At 32.9% G+C, this 19382-nt stretch overlaps 2 protein-coding genes across 4 annotated transcripts in view; one reads left to right on the plus strand and one right to left on the minus strand.

The window, feature by feature from the left end:
* Positions 1-19382, plus strand: part of LanB1 (laminin subunit beta-1) — a 76580-nt gene that overhangs the window by 22793 nt on the left and 34405 nt on the right. The window lies entirely within an intron of this gene.
* On the minus strand, positions 7035-8060 carry LOC140451717 (uncharacterized). The gene has a single exon (XM_072545562.1). The coding sequence runs from the start codon at positions 8058-8060 to the stop codon at positions 7035-7037; it is 1026 nt and encodes a 341-aa protein (XP_072401663.1).

Below are 19382 nucleotides of genomic sequence, written 5' to 3' on the forward strand. Positions count from 1 at the left end.
AGTAATTCTAGGTATGTCCTTAACAAAACAAGAGAAAGTAAACTCCCCTGCATGAACTATTATTAACCTCTGTCTCTTAGACCATCGTGAGAATCATCATTCCAACTTTTATTGAATGTGTGATAAGAGTGGATGTATGTTTCGTCCATGTATACTATAGGATGATTTTCGTTTCTGTAACTCTTAATACTTCGCAAAAAAGCTATCCTTTTTTTATTGGATGTCAGGTTTTTCCATAAGCAATTTTTTCTTTGTCTGAGTTTTTCGCCAACAGAAACCAATTTTATGTAATACTTTTCCATACGATCCTGTGTAATTAATTTTATTGACAAATTTCCTGTGTATGCCTCTCAACGTAGGAACTTTTTTTTCGTGGACGTGAAAATTTATTACAAATCTCCGAAGAATTTCCTTACCTATATTATTCAACTTAGTTTAGGTCGCACTTTTTTGTCTTTTAATATTAGGTGTATGGAACGAATCACTTTCACCATCTTCAACTGATCTCATTTCATTTGAAATTTGCTTTACAGAACCAACACTAACACCAGTTGCGCGCGAAACACGTTCTTGAATTTTCGTTAGTTCTATTATCGGATGTTTAGCCTCCGCTTCTCGTCTCATAAAATGTATCACATTTGCTATAATTTCACGAAATTGACCACTCAAAACTTTACGATGGACTTTTGATTTAAATTCCATTGTAACGGAACCGGATTAATAAGTCCTACACCAGTGTAATTGATATGCGTCTGATCTGTTTGCTTTTGCTAACAAAATTGAACTGAGTATATTCGGGCTACTGACGGATCCTCCCCTCCAAATTTATATTCTTATCAAAACTCAGAGACATTGCAATTCTTGACGAGCTGTACTTATATTCAAGTATTCCAACCGATGTACTTGTCTATATGCGCCGCTCTCATCCGGCGCATGAGAGCGGCGCAAGATAGACGGGGTTGGAAACATGAGGAAGAGGCCTATGTTCAGCAGTGGACTCTTGAGGCTGGATGATGATGACTTGTCTATATAGTTAGTCGTAAAATACGTAAAGCTGCTGATCTGGTGGGTAAACCTAATTCGAGGACGGTTAATTTTTTAGTGCTTACGATTTTGAAAGTTAGCTCACGTTTTTGAGTAATTTCAATTCAAAATTTTCAGGCTCATAGAATCTTCTGACAAATTCCAGAATGCAAAATATCTCAAAAGATCTGCCATGAATTGGCTATATCTATAATTATTAGTATCTATATGTTCTTTATTATAAGATGGATAACCTTTATCTATATATTAGGATGTTGTTTTATACATCCTCTATTAAATTATTACACCCTTGTAACATGTCATAATTAGGAAATGAAAACTAACACCAACACTGTGTTGTGGGGTTGAGTAGTCTAATTCATGTCCCGATCACGCAGTTAAGGTTTTTGTTAGCTTCTTTGTTATTTAACTATAAAGCACATATCTGCGTTTTGACGGATTCGCATCCAGGTGGTTTCCTTTATAGTAGAGTTTCAGTTTTTCTAGTGATCTTGAAAGTTAGCCCTTCACCTCCGCGAAATATCTTCTTGTGTAGCGATGGATGTGTCATCTGCGTATATGAATTGCTTTGTGTCATGATGTATTGGCTGGTCGTTTGTGTAGATGTTAAATAGCATGAGAGTCAGCATACTACCTCGGGCCAATTGTTCCGGGTTCTCCAGCGGCTGTTTTGATTTTGGAGTGGTACATAAAACTGACCGTTCTGCAGTATGCATTGTATAAAGTTGGTTAATTTTATGTATTTTGACACTTTGGACACCAGTCTTTTATGGTTTACGGTGTCGTACCCTGCGGAAAGGTCCACGCACGCTTCGCCCGTTATCTGCTTTCTTTCGAAGCCATCTTCAATATGGTCAGATTGATAATCTGGCCACAGCAGGATCGGCATGTGCTGAAAACTGCTTGTTCCCAGATCAGAATTTCTTCTATGGTTACTTGTATGCGATTTAGGACATCAGCAATCAAAGTAAGCGGAACAGTTCAAAGCCTAATTAGTGCATTTTGCCATCGTTTTTGGTTTTTGGTGAAACAATAATTTTTTCTTCAACAAATGAGTCGTTTTTTTTGGGATTTTGGACTTCAAATGCTCCAATAACCAATGTAGTAGTCACTGTTGATTGTTTCTCCACGTTTCAAATAGCCCAAATTACAAAGGCCATGACCTTTTTGGTCGCTTTGGACGACTTTCTCCGGGCGTTGCCACTCTGAAGACTGCCGATTTGCTTCCGGAGTGAAGTGATGTATCCACGGTTCATCCATTGCAACATACGGACGCAAAAACTTCGACTTATTCCGATTAAACATGTAAAAACAGCACCGAGACTCATCAATTCGTTGTTGCTTGTGTTCTAGTGTGAGAAAACGCGATATCCATTTGAAAAACGTGAAAAAAAAGGATGACTTGAACCCATTGTCTAAACTGAACAAATTTTATGCTAACGAAGACAACATGAAAAATTTTATACATTTTTAATGGGTAAATTAAAGAAAAACATTCTTATTCTAGTCAAGACGTGAATCTACTTGTTTTTATTATTTTTGTTATCAACTGAAAATCAAAATATTTTTTGTAAAAACTAAAAATAGGTAAGACAGAAAAATAACTTTACGGCTCCAATAGCTTTCAGTAGCTGAAATATGAACAGTTTCTTGGCCTCATCCATGCTTTTAGTGGTTCTAATACCACATACTTCTTCTTCTTCTTATGCCGTCCCCATTAACGGAGGTTGGCGACCACATTTTTAAAAGCTTCTGTCTTTTGCAACGTGGAATTATTCGTCTACAGTCATGTTTGTCCAGTCTCGAATAATTCGCAGCCATGACTTCCTCTTTCTACCTATTCCCTTTTTGCCGTCGACTCTACCCTGCATGATGACCTGCAGAAGACTATATTTATCATTTCTCAGTATGTGTCCAAGGTATGCAGTCTTGCGTACTTTTATTGTAATAATTAATTTATTGTTATACTAATTATTTATTATAATAACACATACCCATTTTTTAATTTGGGAAAAAAGGGCATGGAATGCTTCCTAACAGACTTCGTTCATACAGACGCGATAAAGTTGCGGCAGATTTTTTTCACAAAATGAAAAGCAGAATCGATTGTGGTATTATTATATTGTTCAGAACCCAATAACAATTGTCTGGTGACAAAAATATTTACATCTCATCAACCTGCACCTCACATATCACCAAAATTATTTCATTATATCTTATTACATTTTTAGGGATTTTTTTCTGGTTTACTTATGTGATAGTACTATATTTTTAAAAATAACATACAGTAACTTATCAGAAAAGAAACTAATTTAGTATGCAAATTTTAGTACCTGTGCTTGCGCTACAATGGCAATATTGCACCTTTATCTCCTATTTTGTCATCTATTTAGATAAAAAATTGTGCACACCACCAATATATGAAAAATAGGTCATATATGTACATCACGTAATTACATTAATTTGTTGGGGTTCGTTTAAGTTTTGTCCAGTAAATTGCTAATAAAGAGCTTTGACATTATTATAGTGTGATTTTTGTGATATTTATTAACAGTGGACGATTTTATTGAATATGGAATCAGCTTGTGATTCAAAGGCAAAAAATTAAAGATATACCATTTATGTATCATACTATTTTCTCTATAATTATTTTCGGCAACAGAATCTTTCTAATACCGTTGACAGTATAGGTGAAATGTCGCTTACAGCAACTATATATTAGAAGTAAAGGGGTGTAAGTGACATCTTTGTAAATATTGAGGAAATTGCGTGGCTGAACTGGAAATCTTTCATTTTATTTGGAGGTAAAGAGATCTAAGCGATAAGTCTAACAGGTGCTGCTTTCTAGCGGCAAGTTACTTAGCCTCCAAGCCATCTGTGAGTAAGACTTGGGAGATAAGAGATACAAGTGCACCTGTAGCCCTGTTCCACTGTGTCAGACTGTTAGTTGAGTTTGTTATCATTTGGGATGGGTAGTGGTATAGCTCCTAAGTAATACTTTAATGTAAACTGCTGCGTTTTACGTTATTATAAACTACAGTGTTTTTACGAAGAGTTCGTTTTGTTTCTTTGCGGAATACGGAGCCAGTGATAGAGGATTTACCTGCTAATGCGTTTCCACCACCAAAGCAGACTTGCAAAAAATTATGATTCTTTGTTACCAATAATAATAATAATAATGCCTACAGTTACTAAACCGGATAAGAAAAAATGGCATTAAAAAATCATTGGAATTACAGTGAAGGCTCAACTTTGAACGGCATTTACTCAAAATTTACTTCTTGTCACTTATATCCCTTTACTTCTAGGGTCCTTATATAAAGTGTTAAAAGAAGAAAGATCGGCTGGTATAACTTCACCCAAACCGAGACCAGGTAGACCAAAATTATTAAAAGTTGAGCTGGATGATTGTATTAAAAATTCTATTTGTAGGATAGTCCATTCATTTTTTTTTTTAACAAGCAAATACCAACCTTGGATAAAGTTGTACAAGCTATTACAGATGATCCTAATTTGCCCACGATAAGTAGAATCAAACTTTGGAAAGTTTTACATGAATTAAACTTGAAATACGAAAATTTGGTAGACAGTCAATGCTTAACGAATCAGAAGAAATTGAATTTTCGAGACGAAAGAGTACCTACGAAAAATAAAAAAAAAAAAAAACAGGACAGAAAACAAGAATATTTATTGTTTAGATGAAACTTAGATTAATAAACGACATTCTGTAGGAAGAGTTTGGAAAGATAAAAACATATAAACAACTTGAGAAGCATTTCTATAAGGACATTCAACTGGTCTAAAGCAACTATCCAATATGGGTCGTCGTTCGAACAAATGATTGCATTCATACCTAAACATTCAGTTATTGTGATGGACAATGCAAGTTACCACTCCAGATTAGTTGATTGTTTACCAACAAATGGAAGAAAAATGAAATTGCAACGTGTTTCATATCTTGTTGGTTCAAAGTCCATATTATTGTACCTACCTACCACTCAATAAAACTTATTATCTCTCTCCGAGTCATCGCTGTCCCTTTTTTATGAATTTTGAGACATTTGTTGATCCTAAAGCAGACTATTTTCGTATAAGTGGCCTTTGTTTTGATGTGGATGCTTAATATAGATCGTCTTCAAATTAGTTCCGTTCTAGTACTACTCCGCTAACACAGTTCTGGGTCATTAGTGTGATTACCAGTTGCTTAAAATCATAAATTCATGTCAGTTCTATGTTTCTAACTTGGTAGTAATATTAAAGGCGGTACTAATATTATCATCCCACCAGGAGTGCTGTACTATTTTTTAATTCGTTAGTGTTAAGACGGTGGAACTGGTTCGTTACTAATTGACTTTTAAGTACTTCCTTTTTATTTTTAGATTTGATTTGACACACTTTATAAAAAAGGTACAACCTTATTATTCACCAAGAATTTATTGGACGTTAGCATTTTGAAGGTTTGGCTTGTACATTTTTTATTATTTTGTAATAGTTGAATTGATAAAGTAATAAATTCTTACATAGGAGTAATGCATTATTTTTAATTTTTACTATTCCTTTTTCCTTTATAATTTGTGAAGTATAGATAAGAATAACAAAAGAATAAGAGATAATAAAATACACAATCTATTGAAAAATTTAAATAAATTTTGCAAACAAATTGCATAATAAAACCTTACGAACTAATCAGTTTAAGTTGCTGGATGTGATACCCAAATATATACAGTATGATGCAAATGTATGGAATAAATTCATTATTTCAAAAACAGACGACTTTTAAAAAAAATCTTAAAACATGTCAATTTTAATTTTTGAATGGCCATCAACTACTATATATGTGTTGGACATTACGTCATCAGTACGGCGTAATGACGTAAACGACGATTTTTTTAAATACAAACCGAGGTCATGCGACAGCTCATTTGAAAGATCCCCTTATCGCCTTTGCAACGATATAATCATTTGAATATTTATTTCTACAGGGTTAACCAAAACTATTGGTTTATTAATACAATTAACGTAGGGGAGAGTGTTGTACCTTGGGTCAATTTTTAGTTTTTATTTTTTTCTAAATCCTAAAATTATATATTTGCAAAGTTTATCCAATGTATTAGTTACTTTGTCTATTTGGCTACATGCTTTCTTTTTATTGACACATTTTAAGCTTAGTAGTTAGTTAAAAAATATATTTTAGCACGCCCTTGCATGTTGACCCAAGGTACAAACTGGTAATGTACCTTGGACCAGCATATATTGTACCTTGGACCAGCATTATATTGTACCTTGGGTCAGTTATAAAAAAAAATAGAACAAATCTTGAAATGTTTTATGAATATCTCAAAATAATCAGAACATTATGATTAACTAATGATTAATTTAGTAAATAAAAACTTATTTGACATTATATCCGCTAAATTTATAAATACAATATAATTGCGTAAAAAATCATAAGTCTCGGTTGAGTCGTTTATAAACTTATTGGAATCTAGAATTCTACGTAAATATCTAAGTTCATTATTAATTCCACTGTTCAGTATATCGGCAACATAATAAACAAAAGATTTCTTCCCTGCCACTTTCACTAAAACAAAGTCTCCTTTTTTAATCTCGTTATTTTCAGATAAGTCATATATTTTTTGGTCATTTAATAATTCTTCTTCTCTAGTTACCAAGTCCTCAAATGTACCTCCATCACTTGAACTTGATTCACTATCATACTTAGCAGCTCTCTTTGGCACATTTTGTATATCTTCTGTGGCTATTTGCTTTGTAACTGCCTGCACTTTCTCAAATGATACCGTCTTTCCCTTTTTAAGCGTAGCTATTTCATCTTTCTCTGGAGTATCGGTAAGTATTCGTGACTTTCCTCTTGCTCTTCCTAACTTCTTTTTGCGAACAGGTGCCTTTGGATAGGGTCGCAACATTTCAGGTGTAATAGAACTTCCTGAAGTTCCTGCTTGACGAATATTTGAGGTAGAAGGAGTAGAGACTTACATTTCATTAACTGTAGTTTTAGTTTTTTCCCCGTCCTGTTCAACATTGACTTGCTCGCGACTGTCAGTAAGCTGGTTTAAAGGACGATCAGTTACATACGAAGACAGAAACTCATTATCTTCAAAAATGTTTTCATTGACGGGATAGAGACCGCTCACCTCAAATCCCTTCTGGATATTAGATGTAGTAAATGCTTTTGGAAATGTCTTACCTGCAAGTTCGGCTATATCGTAAATCGTAATAGGTTGTCCAGGGTGCATAATCATCCACTCACTACAGGCGGTATTATAGTAAGTTTTCATCGGTCCAAAATCTGTTCGATCGAGCGGTTGCATTTTGTGGCTGGTGTGGGGATGAAACGTTATCGGTAGAATTCCATTCTTCTTACAGAAATTAATGACACTTACATTCACGTGGCTATCGTGATTATCCAAAAGTAATATAACTGGATTTTCAACTGTTGGTTTCACATGATTTTTAAAGTGTTGTAGGTATTCCAAAAACAATATTTCGTTTGACCAGCCGGACGAATTTGCACCTCCTATAGTTCCAACTGGACAACCTTTTAGCATGTGAGGCTTAAAATTAACCCTCGGAAATATCATCATTGGCGGAATATGATTTCCGATTGCATTTATTGAGGCTATCAAGGTTACATTTTGACCTCGCTCTCCACTTGTCATTTGACCTAATTGTTTTATTCCCTTAGGTCCTACAATTTTTGGTGGTACATGGACAGTCGTTAACCCTGTCTCGTCACAATTCCAAATTTTTTCTGGGGAAAAATCTCCACGAGACAAAGCTTCTTTGTAGTTCTTAAAAAAGGAAGATATATTTGTTTTATTGAAGGATGTTGATCTGGCCAAACTTGTAGGTTCTGGTTTACGAAGTGATAAATCTTCATGTCTTCTAAGAAACTGCCTCAGCCATTCCTTGTCAGCTATCTTTTTTTGGTCCCAAGAAGGCGGATAAGACTTGTTATTTGCAGTTGCATACTGGTATGCTAAAGTACGAACTTCCATTTTCGTCAAACCATAGTGGAGGCGTGCAGCAGTGAGAAGATATATTTTTAACTCAGCTTCCTCTTCTTTATTAAAAACTTGTTTTACATTATTGGCAGCAACATAAGAAAATTCTGAAGCCCCCGACTGCCTGAAGGATTTTACGTGCCTGATCAGCGTGGTTTTTGATATGTTATAGCACTTTGCTGCTTCCCTAATTGATAATTCACCACTTATGCATTTATTTGCGGCTGCAGTTAAATCCTGGGCATTTAAATGTGGTCTTTTGATACCCACTTTACTTCTCGGCATTTTAAAATGACTATCTGAAACAATAATAAAAGGTTTTTTTGGTAACAGACACACCAATTAATTTAAATAAAAGTCAAAATAATGTTAATTCGCAATAAGATTGTACCTTGGTCCGGTCCAAGGTACACGACCTACCGGTGACCCAAAGTACACAACGTAACAATTTCAGCTGTTTTTTGTTTTCTAATATTAGGTTATGCGTTTAGACAAAAAATACATTCATGATTATCAAGCGTAAATATATATTGTCCATTACAGTTACAGATAATAATAAAATATATATATTTACATTTGAAGCGGATTTTAACAGATAACAAATAGGTAAATAATTTACTTACGATCAAACAAAACACAAAACGCTCTGCAAGTCACCACGCTGCAATTTTTTGATAAGTGTATTTAGATGCCATCTACCGCTGATATTATTAAACCACTAATTCAACCAAATCGAAGAGAAATCTGCAGTGGGTAAGAAAGAAAGTCAACTGACCCGAGGTACAACCCGGTCCGAGGTACAACACTCTCCCCTACAATAAATGTTTACTTAAATACAATTAAATTACAACAAATGTTTAAATTGACGACCTTCAGCAATAATACAATGTGAAAGATGGGCAATAAATTTTTTTTATGGGTTTTTAATGGGTTTTTATTTTAAGTAGATCAGAAGTTATAGTTGCATGAAGAGTTGCAATATTAGAGTTCCTCCAGGTGATACTGGTATCATCAGCAAAAAGGAAAATTTTTGTTTTGTTTTTGTATTTTGAAAAATATTGTTTTCAATGAGAAAAAACAGGTCGGGCTTTTATAAGTCTCTCAATAATTTTGGATTGGACCGGTAGTAAAGCAATAGGTCTATAGTTGCAGTTATTCGATTTTTCACCACCCTTATGAAGAGGAGTAATAATGGCTGTCTTTAGGCACTCTGGAAATATTCCTTTTTCAAAGGAATCATTAATTAGTGAAACCAGGACATCTAACACATTTTTTGGATGATTTAAGAAAATTTCTATGGATAGTCCATTAGAAGGTACTACAGGAAGATTTGCTTTTGATACTACTGATTGTTTGGATCAGTTCAGATATATCAACTGGTCTTATAAAGAATGAATTCGAGACCCTTCTTGAATTGGGGACATAGGAAATAGGATCTTGTTGTGGCAAAATAGTTGATGTTATATTTTTACTCACATTAACGAAGTATTTCATTTAGATTATCAGGGTTTGGAAGAGAAAATGTTTGAGCTGTGTTAGAACTGTTTTGATAAGTTTTAGATAGGTTCCTCTGTACTTGGAGATATATTCAGTCACAACAACGTTGGTAGTAAATTTATTGATGTATAGTAGTGAACGCATATTCTTAGCTAATATGCGGATAGCTTTGGTAATCCAGGGTTTGTGATGTTTTGACTTAATTCGGTACCTCGGAGGCAAAGGACACTATGTCCATTTTCTTACTTTTTCAGGAGAGCAGTTTTAAAATTTTTTAAATTTGTAATCAGTAAATACTCCAAAGTTTCTTATATTTAACCAAAATTAATATATTATTATTGTGGTGTGTATAATCGTTTTTCATTCCATGAAGTGTTGTATACCTGAGGTTTACCGTTCATTATTTAAAATTTTTTTAAAAATGTGTAGTTGGACATAGTGTTGTTTACCTCTAACAACTTTTTTTAAATAATGTGGCATTGCATGTTAAGGTCCTTACGAAATAAACAATACAAACACATTAAACAGCCTATACTATTATTTTATTAGAGGTAAATATTATAATGTTATAATAATTAAGTAAAATTATAGACGACAAGTTTTAAAAGTGTTAAAGATGCTCCATATCATCTTCATCTTCTTGTGGGTAATCGTTTGTGGCTACATCGCTATGTGTTAAATTTTGATAAAACGCATGACAAATTGACGGAACAAAAGGCAGTAATGCAATTAAGTCATTTTACTTTTGTTCTGTGATTAGTAATGGGATTACTGAGACTTAATTTAATTGGGCTGGAAACGTTACTTGCTGTCTTCGATACCTCATGAAGTCCACTTCATACATATTTTGATTATTGAAATCGGTCTTATAAAAGAACTTTCCAATGTGTTCTTGTTGGACTTGTAGGAAAATACATGTTGACAGTAGAACAAGGTCTTTATTAACATTTTTTTTTCTACGTACAAAAGGAGGATTAGATGACAATTTCTTATCGAACAGCGTTTTGAAGTTTTTGAAATCTGCAAGTTCCATATTGTGCACTGTGTATTTACCTAATGTTTGCCTAACTAATTGTTGCCAGTCCCATGGTGTTAAAATGGCCAAATTGGAGAGTTTCTTTCTTTTTATTTCGATTAAAGCATTAACAGTGTCTACTTCCATATGTGTGTGCCCTTTCAGTAAAAACTTTTGAGTGATCGTCTTTATTTGCAGTATCCAAAAATAGCACATTATAATACTTATATTTTTATTTTGTCCATAGCAGTTATTGGTCCAAAGAGTGATGTCCTCTACTTGACTACCTAGAATTGTATTGTCAGCCCATTTCAAAATTGACGAGGCAATTTCATTTGCACCTCGGGCCCCTTTCGATTCGTCCCACATTATACAGAAGAATCACTGGCATTATGTAATGTAAAATTTAATATCCAAAGCTTCCTTTTGTAGAAACTAATTCAATTGTTTTTTAGTGGTGAAGGCAAACATTTTTGCAAATCACCAGATAGTACTTTGTATTTTGGTGACTCTTTAGCTATTATAAAGTCCAATTGTTTTAAGTTATACCGAGTTTTAGATTCAATTAGGTGAGCATCATGATTAGCCTGTTCACTGGTTAGTTCATCTGCAGTAAGATTATTTTTTAATTGAGCGGTGAATGTACTGCATGTATCGCAAATGTCTCTTTCGGGCGGTTTAAACGACAACTTGAAGTCTTTATTAAAAATATCTGCGTACAACCACTTTTTTGCTCTGAGCTTTGGATCTACATGTCTTTCATTGCATTCATCAATGTACAGTTGATACATCTTTTCTATTGTAAGTTCTGTGCCCAGATAATCTCTCTTACTCCTTTCTCTGGAATAAATACTCTCGTATTTTGGGAATGATTTAATATGTTGATGTATACTATTTATGGTTTCGGTAGGAGTTTTATTGGTTGGCGTGTGTCTACCTCTTTGATCAGCTTTTATTAAACCTCCTGGCTCAATTTTTTTCAACATATTTACTACTACTAAATTAGATATACAAAGTGTGTTTACAAACATAACCTTGCACACCTTCAATAGCTGATTGTTCACTGTAAAATGGTAGTGTAGTGTATTATTTTTAGATTTGGTAGAATTTAGATCTTTTTTTCTTGATCGAAGAGTAGGTTGGATGTCGAAGAGTGTTAAACGTGGTATATACTGCTTCATGATCAGATAGTCCTACATTAATAATTGTAGAGCGTACATGAAGATGTGAGAAATCTGAGACAATATAATCAATTATGGTAGATGTTGTTTTCTTGTAGGATATTTAACCTGCATTGTTAAACCATACGATTCAATATATTGACCAAGGATAATTGGGTAGCAGAAGCAACAGCGTAATTAATATTCAAGTCACCGCATAGAATTTTTCTGCTTTTATTGGGCAGGTCGTCTAACACATTTAACAGCTTCTGCAAAAATAGTTCCGTGGAAGAATCAGGTGATCTGTAAATGCAAAGAATGTATAGATTAAGATTTTTGTTATAAATCAATGAAAACTCAAACAAGGCTTCGTTGGTTTGATTTTCACCATTTCCATAAGGAGAACCATTCTCGTGTAAACTAATTTGTATTTTCTAGCCCTCTCGATAGTGGCATAAATTGAATCTGCTTCTAAATACGAGTGGCGAATTTCCATGAATTTTAAATCGTTCATATCTAGATGTTGTAGTGTATTTATCGCATACAACATGGCTGCTGCCATGTTTTTGCTGCTATTCTGTTATAAGTTATGTTTGACAGTACTAAGAAGTTTTGAAATATACTTCAAGATGCAATTTCAGACGATCCTTTTTCTCCATTTGTTTCGTCCCAGACGTAACAATGTCCGTCACTATTACAATAATCAAATATTGTAATGTTGTAGACAGAAGGTTTGCGTCTGTAGTAGATTTGAGCATCACCGGCACAGGGCACAGATAAAACTGCCTGAAAGTCAAATGAAACAGATCGAAATGTTACACCTTTGTCATCTATCTCTTCATCTTAAGAGTTAGTTTCTCTCTTTTTATGAGCTTGATAGTCATTTTCGAAGGCGGACTTATCTGAAGTTTTTTTATAAATATTGCAGAGAGAACACGGATCTTTTTTTGGTTTATAAAAACTTAATGGAGGTTTGTAGCTATTGAAAAGAGATCTATATACAATAGTACACGTGGGTATATTATTCTCCTGGCAAAATTGTCCATGTAATCTGTACAAAATAGAGACATTTAAATCGCACGGTAAGTAAAGCTTCTTTGAGTCTTTTCTGCAATAGTGACTTTACATACGAGGAAATGAATCGATGTGTTCCTTAGCTTTAGCAATTATATTTGCATCTGTAGTATTAGGAGCCGTTAGTATTAGGAGGTTGCAAGAGAAACTTGGTCCATAATAAACGATCTTCGAAATAAAACTAACACAGCTCAAACATTTTCTGTTCCAAACCCTGAAAATCTAAATGAATATTTCGTTAATGTGAATAAAAATATATCAAAAGAAAGGTACCCAATTCAAGAAAGGTCTCGAATTCATTCTTTATAAGACCAGTTGATAAATCTGAACTGATCCAAACAATCAGTAGTATCAAAAGCAAATCTTTCTGTAGTACTGATGGACTATCCATAAAAATTTTTTTAAATCTCCCAAAAAATGTGTTGGAAGTCCTGGTTTCACTAATTAACGATTCCTTTGAAAAAGGTATATTTCCAGAGTGCCTAAAGACAGCCATTATTATTCCTCTTCATAAAGGTGGTTAAAAATCGAATGTCTGCAACTATAGACCTATTGCCTTACTACCGGTCCTATCCAAAATTATTGAGAGACTTATAAAAGCCCAACTTCTGTCCTTTCTCGTTGAAAACAACATTTTATCACAAAGTCAGTTCGGCTTTTGATCTAATAAATGTACCAGTGATGCTATGTTTTCTGTACTACATGAGGTCTATAAAGCACTAAACAATAATTTTTACACTGACACTGTTTTTGTGACTATGCCAAATAACTAAATTGTTATTTTTTAAACTTTTTGCAAGCTTCGTTCATAAAATTGTACAATTTTCAGTGACAATAAAGCATATTTCTATTCTATTCTAAATTAAAAAAGTAGCGTTTGTAGATTATGCACCCTTATATATTTTGGCTCTCGGAGATTAGTGAAAGTGACTAATTATATTGGTGTAGTAATTCGAAGGACGCCAGTCAAATTCCCTAAAATTTTGTTTTTTTCAAAAAAATGATTGCTTGTCCTCATAATTTTTTCACATCTTCGTAATAAATCTTTATCACACTCATTTTGTAACATTATACTATTAATCTAAGCAAAATAAACATAAAACATGTGTAATAGTATATCAGTATCCTTTTTATTTCATAGACAGATTTCTTAGAAGTTACAGAGTCTCTTCTTTCTGCAAACGCCATCTAAGCTTACAGAAAGAGCCATGCTAAAATGTCGTGTTAGATTTTTTTCACCTTGCACACAAAGTTTGTCAATGTCTGAGCGAAATCTCATTTGCTTTTCTCGATATTGTGAGTTTTGACCTTTTTTAACTTTTATATTTGATTAATAAGTGTTGATTTGTTTCCTAAGATCAAAAATATTCCAATGCTGCACAATAGTATACCATTATCCTTTTTATTTCATATACACATTTCCTTTACAGAGCTCTTTCTACAAACCCCATTTAAGCTTACAGAAAGAGTCATACCAAAATTTCATTTTACAAATATTTGTATCTTTCTTCCGAATTTTCTCTGAAACGATTGCTTGAAATGTTCTTTTACTACATTGGTATGTCTGAGAGTTTCGTTTCGCCAGTTACAGAAAAAATGTTGAAAAATTATTGGTTTGTTAAAAAATATGTATTTTCAAAGTACGAAAAAGGATTGAATATTTAAATGACACGAAAATAATTTATAAACACACTACAAACGCTGTGAATTGTGAGCACAAACGTACAAAATTGCTAGAAGGTGAATCAATTACAGACCATCTTCCTATGGCCGACTGTATCTATATTATATATATATATATATATATATATATATATATATATATATATATATATATATATATATATATATATATAATAAAAACTTTTTTTATTCCCTGGATTTGTCGGTCTGTTGTAAATAAAAATACTTAACTATTGCTTAAACGTTTCGGCAATTAGCCATTTTCAATAAGCACTTTATTTTATAAAACATTACATTATATACAAATATATTTCATGTTTACACTTCTTAAAAGTTTAACATGGATTAAAAAATTGGTATCTGACATTGACAGATGACATCTGGCAAGTATCTTAAAACAGGAGTGGTTCAAGCTCAGGGTCGTATCTTAAATATCTGCCATGGTGCATTTAAAAACATCTCAATCAAAATTTATTAAATTATGATACACATTGGAAAGAGCTGATGTTTTACAGTGTTATTTATGGACAAGCTATAATTTAAAATATCCAAACTCAGGGAAGGAATATATTATATATATATATATATATATATATATATATATATATATATATATATATATATATATATATATAAGAAAAAGTAGTCCAAAGTTTTTTGACTAGTTTGGAAAAAATATATGTAAATACTTTTTTCTTTTTGGGTGTGGTAGTCAATAAAAAATAGAGCTTTGCTAAGGCGTACTATTTATTCTGAATCCAAGCTTTCGGTGGTTTTTTGCCACCTTTATCAAGGTCTACAAAGAAAATTACTATGTTGTAACAAACTGAATGGTGCCAAAAAGGCTGTAAAAAAACTATAAAAAACTTACCCGAATGTAAGATTCGTGGCATAAACAACAACGTTAAATAACATGATAAAACTGAGGTTGCAACTAAACTTAAAAATGTTACTGTTAAAAAACACTTTAAAAATTACTAAAAACGTTAAAAGTTATAACTTTTAACGTTTTTAGTAATTTTTAAAGTGTTTTTTAACAGTAACATTTTTAAGTTTAGTTGCAACCTCAGTTTTATCATGTTATTTAACGTTGTTGTTTATGCCACGAATCTTACATTCGGGTAAGTTTTTTATAGTTTTTTTACAGCCTTTTTGGCACCATTCAGTTTGTTACAACATAGTAATTTTCTTTGTAGACCTTGATAAAGGTGGCAAAAAACCACCGAAAGCTTGGATTCAGAATAAATAGTACGCCTTAGCAAAGCTCTATTTTTTATTGACTACCACACCCAAAAAGAAAAAAGTATTTACATATATATATATATATATATATATATATATATATATATATATATATATATATATATATATATATATATATATATATATATATATTAGGACAGTCAATTTTAATACAATATGTAGTTTACAGGGGAACTTGTGGGAGGGTTATCGGTCAAAATGAATCTAGAATAGAAATCATATAATTTACGCTTCCTGCTGGATTCTTAGCAAAGCTTTTAGTCAGGTATTATAATTATAATGCACAGCCTAAACCAATTAAACTTGTTCATGACACATTGTTTTCCGGGTCTATAGGCAATGGTGTGGAATTATTTCTTTTTGGCGTTTCGACTTCAACTGCTTCAGGCTTTATTAACTTTCTCCCGCTAATTGAGGGTGCTTCTCGTCTTCTCAAAATTAATTTTGAGAAATCCGTTTCGGATTTTGGGATTCTCTTCAGGGTTCGGTATTCTTATAGTCTGGTGTTTACTGCTCTGTCAGACCGTCGGTCGAAGAAGTGGCGCACTGATAGTTTTTGGTTTCAAAACGGTGCTTTTGAGTTGTTCTGGTTGAAATTTATAAGAGGCACTGCGAGGGATAGTTGCGGCTACCATCTCAGAGAAGAACAGGTATCAGTAGATATTTGAGTGTTAGTCTTTAAGTGTCAGTTTTCGTATAGAGTTTGTACATATGTGTCAAGAGGCTAATGGATCTATAATTTTATAATTTAGTAATGTCACCTATGAAAAAGGTATATTTTCAGAATACCTACAGATAGCCATTATTATTCCTCTTCATAAAGGTGGTGAAAAATCGAATGTCTGCAACTACAGACCTATTGCCTTACTACCGGTCCTATCCAAAATTATTGAGAGACTTATAAAAGCACGACTTATGTTCTTTCCCGTTGAAAACAATATTTAATCACCAAGTCAGTTCGGCTTTTTATCTAACAAATGTACCAGTGATCCTATGTTTTCTGTACTACATGAGGTCTATCAAGCACTAAACTGTATTTTCTGGGCTATTTACCTAAAAATAAAGAAAGGTAGTTTAGTTAATCCAAATTTACTTTACAACACAATTTAAATTATTTACCACATAAATTATTGCATAATATGTTAATGCTGACGACGATGATAAAAAGCGTTGAAAATACTCATATTCGCAGCTTGCACAGCGTTTTTATGGCATGGAATGTAACATTCTAGCATGTCAAGTCTTTCCTTACTTAAAATTTGCATTATAACTGATAAGTTGCAATTAATTACATGCTACACGTGAAACGATAATAATTCCCTCTGTCTTTCAACCAACTCTAATCATTATATTTAAAAATTCTGTAGAAAATATTGTAAATTTTGTTTTTTTTAACACTATAACAATGATTAATCACTGGAAAGATCTTAAATTCTTAATCACACAGATTCAAATTTTCTTTTATATTATTGTAGGGTTTTATATTATAATCGGGTATATAGTTTATAACTGTTGGTTAGATAATTTTTTCTTTCTTCCCATAAAAGCAACTTCTTTCTTATTAAGTTTGAATAGCTGCTGAAGTTATTTTGTGATTAACATGTAATATGTGTTGTTCTATATACTATCCAAGGTACCTACTTGCTAATGTCCTTTTTATTAAATTTGAATTTTTCAAAGTGCAACCGTATCTCCCTATGTGTATGTTTTCCACTTATTAATATTAAGAGAGAGTTTGTGATACTTAAGCCACACATTTATTTCAATCAAGTCATTTTCTAAATCAGTTAATAATTTTCTGAGATTCTTATTGGTATACACTACAGTGTAATCAGCATAAAGATGCAACATGAATAATTATAGTGGTAAATTGGATAATGAATTCATATAAATGAGAAAAAGTGTTGGTCTCAATATATATCCCTAAGGAACTTCATACGCCATATCTCCTGTCACACTTAATACATTGTTACATAACAATTTTTGTATTATGCCATTCAAGTAGCCCCTGTTCAACATTTATTTTAATTTTGTAATGGCAATACTGGACTTAAAATTAAAATTATGTATTTTAATGTATTCTGACAACGCCGCGTCAGTTCAGATGTACGCAAACGACTCAACTCCAGTCGTCCACAAGTATTGTACCAAACAAGTAATATACTATTATCAATCCATATATTGACCATCGATTTTTGCTGATATTTTGTGCCTCTGATAGTTTATTTGAAGAATGAGCTTTTTTTGCTTTAGCCTCTACATCAATGAACCAATTTTTATACAGGTTTATAGGTATTCTGCAGGAATTTGCTATTTGCTAACTTTTTATGCCTTCTATAATGGAAATCTCGTTTTAAAACAAGGTTGTGTAATGTAAACCAAAGTGCACTATTCTGTCGAAAACGATTTTTTATTGTTTTTCTACTGTTATTTAAGTAAAGTCTTAGGATTTCGTCGGACAAGGAATTGGGTTCATTTCAGATTTGATTTTGCAGAGTGGCTTATTAGTTATGGTTCATATCAAAATATATCTGTTTGCAACTGGCAGCTCAAACAATCAAGCAATTTAATTAAACCCAGCCTGTGAGACATGTTCACCCCTAAGAATTACGTTCGGGTGTAATAATTCATTGGAGCGAGGTATATTGACTCGAGTTAAAAACAGGAGTCACTCCACCGCGCTCCAATGCTCTACACTATCCCTTTCCCTCCTATAGCACTCTGATGCACGATAGGGTCACAACTATCAGCCAAATACTCTTCATGTGGGAGTCCTGGGTAATAGAACTCCAACATGGTACCCTATTCGCTTAAAATTCAGGCTAGCGTTAGTCTCCGCTCTGGGCTAGGTCCATTTCGGGGATTTGGTGCTCAAAGGGTTGGGTCCTACTTGCCCGGGTTTTTATGGTTTTTGTTAATATTTTTTGTGGCTTTCGCCTGTTTTTGTTAGTAATTTTGTAATTTTTTTTTGGTGCCCGAAGCCATTTTTTGTGTTTTTTGTAATTTTTTTTGTAGGATGTCCTTGATAAAATAGGATAAAATCATAATTAGTGTATGCATATAAATGTAATCAAATTACCTAGGCCTCCACTGTACTTGCGCTTGTCCACGATTTTATAGAGCTACTAACTATCCGCTTTTGTGTGTTTTTTGTTTTATTTTTTCTCCGGTGATTTTTGCTTTCTCTCCGGTTTTATTTTATTTTTATTCCACTATTTGTTGTTTGGGTAACTGGCAGCTCATTACAAATGCAAATCTTTAAATAGAGGTTAACTGTCAAGGCCATAAACCATTGCCGTAGGGATGCAGTTAAAACCAATAAGTTTTTTTTTGAGTTATGCATTAATTTGTTGGGTAGACTATGCTTAAAACGGAATTATTACGAATTGCAAGGCAACATAAATCGTACTATAAAAAATATGCCATTGACAAAATGGCAAAAACAAATGGAATAACGGTGTTACGTTTGCCAACTTATTGTCAACTAAATCCAATATAGTTAATATGGACTCAAGTAAAAGCTGAAATGGACAGACAAAATACAACTTGGAAATTAAAGGATATCAAACAACTTTTATGAAATTCCATAAAAATCGTAACGAAAGATAGCTGGACTAATGCAGT

Source organism: Diabrotica undecimpunctata, chromosome 10 (assembly GCF_040954645.1).
Source record: "Diabrotica undecimpunctata isolate CICGRU chromosome 10, icDiaUnde3, whole genome shotgun sequence".
In the NCBI taxonomy this organism is placed as follows: Eukaryota; Metazoa; Arthropoda; class Insecta; order Coleoptera; family Chrysomelidae; genus Diabrotica; species Diabrotica undecimpunctata.